The sequence below is a fragment of the Tupaia chinensis genome, unplaced genomic scaffold (assembly GCF_000334495.1).
Source record: "Tupaia chinensis unplaced genomic scaffold, TupChi_1.0 Scaffold143793_1, whole genome shotgun sequence".
Taxonomy (NCBI): domain Eukaryota; kingdom Metazoa; phylum Chordata; class Mammalia; order Scandentia; family Tupaiidae; genus Tupaia; species Tupaia belangeri.
Genome location: NW_006203643.1, coordinates 235,249 through 237,368, shown reverse-complemented (window position 1 = coordinate 237,368; position 2,120 = coordinate 235,249). Strand labels below are relative to the sequence as shown.

The window sequence follows — 2,120 nt, the reverse complement described above, 5'->3', positions numbered from 1 at the left end:
CATTCCTGCCTGTAGCTGGATAAGGCAAGGGACATAAGGGCTGAGGAGAGTTATGGTAACCCTGAACCCCAGCCCACCTAGATGGACTGCTGACTCACCCTGCAGCACCTGTAGCTGGGGCTCCATTCATCTTCCATTCCTGCAGTTTCATCCTGTGGGCAGAGGAATGGGGTGAGGGGCTCAGAGATGGAGCACGCAGGGATACAAAATGAAATCTGTTGAAGCAGGAAAGGGGTCACACAGAAACAGACTGATATAAAGACAGAGCAGATGAGATGAGGAGACCAGGAACAGAGAGGGATAAGAGAGACAGGGAGAGGGACCAGCAGTTAGCATAATGGCTATGTCGCTGGACTCCCACATAGCCCACAGCGGTTTGAGTCCCAGACCCGGTGGCTTAAACTCACGCCGGGCACGTGTGTGTGCATGCCCAAGATCCCGAGAGGAGAATGGAGGAGAAGGGATTGCGGCGTGGCCATCCCCCCTGGTGGTGGGGGGATGATTTCTCGCTTTCTGTCTCTCTGTCTTTCTGGTGAGCACACATGCCCTATAGCAAAAACATCTCCAAAAAAAAAAGAGAGAGAGAGAGAGAGGGAGATAGATGGACAGTTGGAGACAAGTGTGAGAGACCGATAGAAAGAGATGAGAGAGAAAGAAGAGGTTCAGAGAAGAGAAAGCAGAAGGTATTCAGACATACAGAAAGACGGCAATGAGAAATTATATAGAGGACCGAGACACAGAAAGATACAGAGAGAGGCCAACCCCATAGCAGATGAGATGGCCATTTGGAGTGGGGATAGCCTCTGCTCTCGAACCCTAGACTCACTCTGTCTCCTCTTGCAGACAATCTCTTTCCTTCCTCAGTCCCCTACATGCCCCTCTTCCTCTCCACCCCCTCCCTTCCCCTTCATCCAACCATGTGGCCAAGCAGTTCACTCTGTGCTGGGACACATGTCCACATGTCGGCTGCTGCCCTACTCCTCTTAATGACCCCCCTGCCCCCCTCCTCCCTGCCTAGGCCACCAAGCTGGAGCCCAGGGCTCATGCAAATCCTCAGAGACTGGGGGCAGGGAGAGAGGGCAGACTCAGAGACCCTAGCCCCAGGGGCTGCAAATTACTTTCTGCCACAACACTGAATTGTCACTAGAAACTGCAGATAACTCCCCAAAGCAATCAGCTTCCAAGAACAGAAGTGACCTAGAGATTCCCATCTAACTCCCTTTCTAGGTCCTAGGACTCCTATCAAGTCTTAAAACACTTGCCTGCTGGTAGAAATAGCTTTGGAGACACTTCCTGACTCCAGACCTTTCCTGGGCTTGGGATGCCTCAGAAACTTGGCATGAGCCCTTAATTTCCCCTACAGTGGATGAGCTATCTGAGCTGACACCTTCATGGAAGCCCCCGCTAGGGTCTAACATGTTTCCCAAGGTGGGGGTGTCTCTGCAATCCCCATCCAAGCCGGGAGACCCTGTCTTGTGGATAAAGAAACCCCCAGCCCTGAGCTCACTCCCTGGAAATGAAGTATCAGAAACGCCCATTCGAGGTCCCCCATTCGAGGTAAAAATGGCTCCAGGGAGCCCCTCCCCAAGTCCTGAATGCCCTTCCTAGGACAGATAGAGGTCTGGAGGGGCCCAATCCCCAGCCATGAGCACACTCTGGAAATTCCCACTCCCTCATGAATTCACTTCCTGGGATCAAGGTACAGAACGGGCAATCCCCCTTCCCCCCAACACACACACCCCATTCAATTCCCCTCTAGTGCTAATAACGTCTCCAAGGCACTCCTGACCCCCTCCCGGGACCTTCACTTATACCTCGTGGCCTCAGGGAACACCCACCGCCCATACCCGCTTCTTATCTTCCTGCTCCTCTCAGTTCCTGAAGGGGCGGCAACTCAAATTTACGATTAGGGACCCCAATGCCGGCTCTCCAGCGCGCGGGTTTCTGCCCCGGCTCCTGCTCCCGCCCAGCCCTATGGCCAATCAGCTCCGCCTGTGCCTGTTCCACAACCAATCAGCATTGCTTGCGCTCGCTTGGAGGCTAATCAGTGCTACCCCATCTGACCCGCCGGTTCTTTTTCTTTCTTTCTTCATAGGAGTATTGAGTTTAATTCAGCTTCC

The 2,120-nt window shown here is 53.4% G+C and overlaps 1 protein-coding gene across 1 annotated transcript in view; it reads right to left on the bottom strand.

Moving 5' to 3' along the window:
• SLC38A5 (solute carrier family 38 member 5) overlaps positions 1 to 785 on the bottom strand; it is a 14,020-nt gene extending 13,235 nt beyond the window's left edge. The window contains 3 exon segments of the mRNA XM_006165033.2: positions 10 to 40; positions 104 to 152; positions 763 to 785. Of these exon segments, the coding sequence (XP_006165095.1) occupies positions 10 to 40; positions 104 to 152; positions 763 to 785 (103 nt within the window).
• Between the last annotated feature and the right edge of the window lie 1,335 nt (positions 786 to 2,120).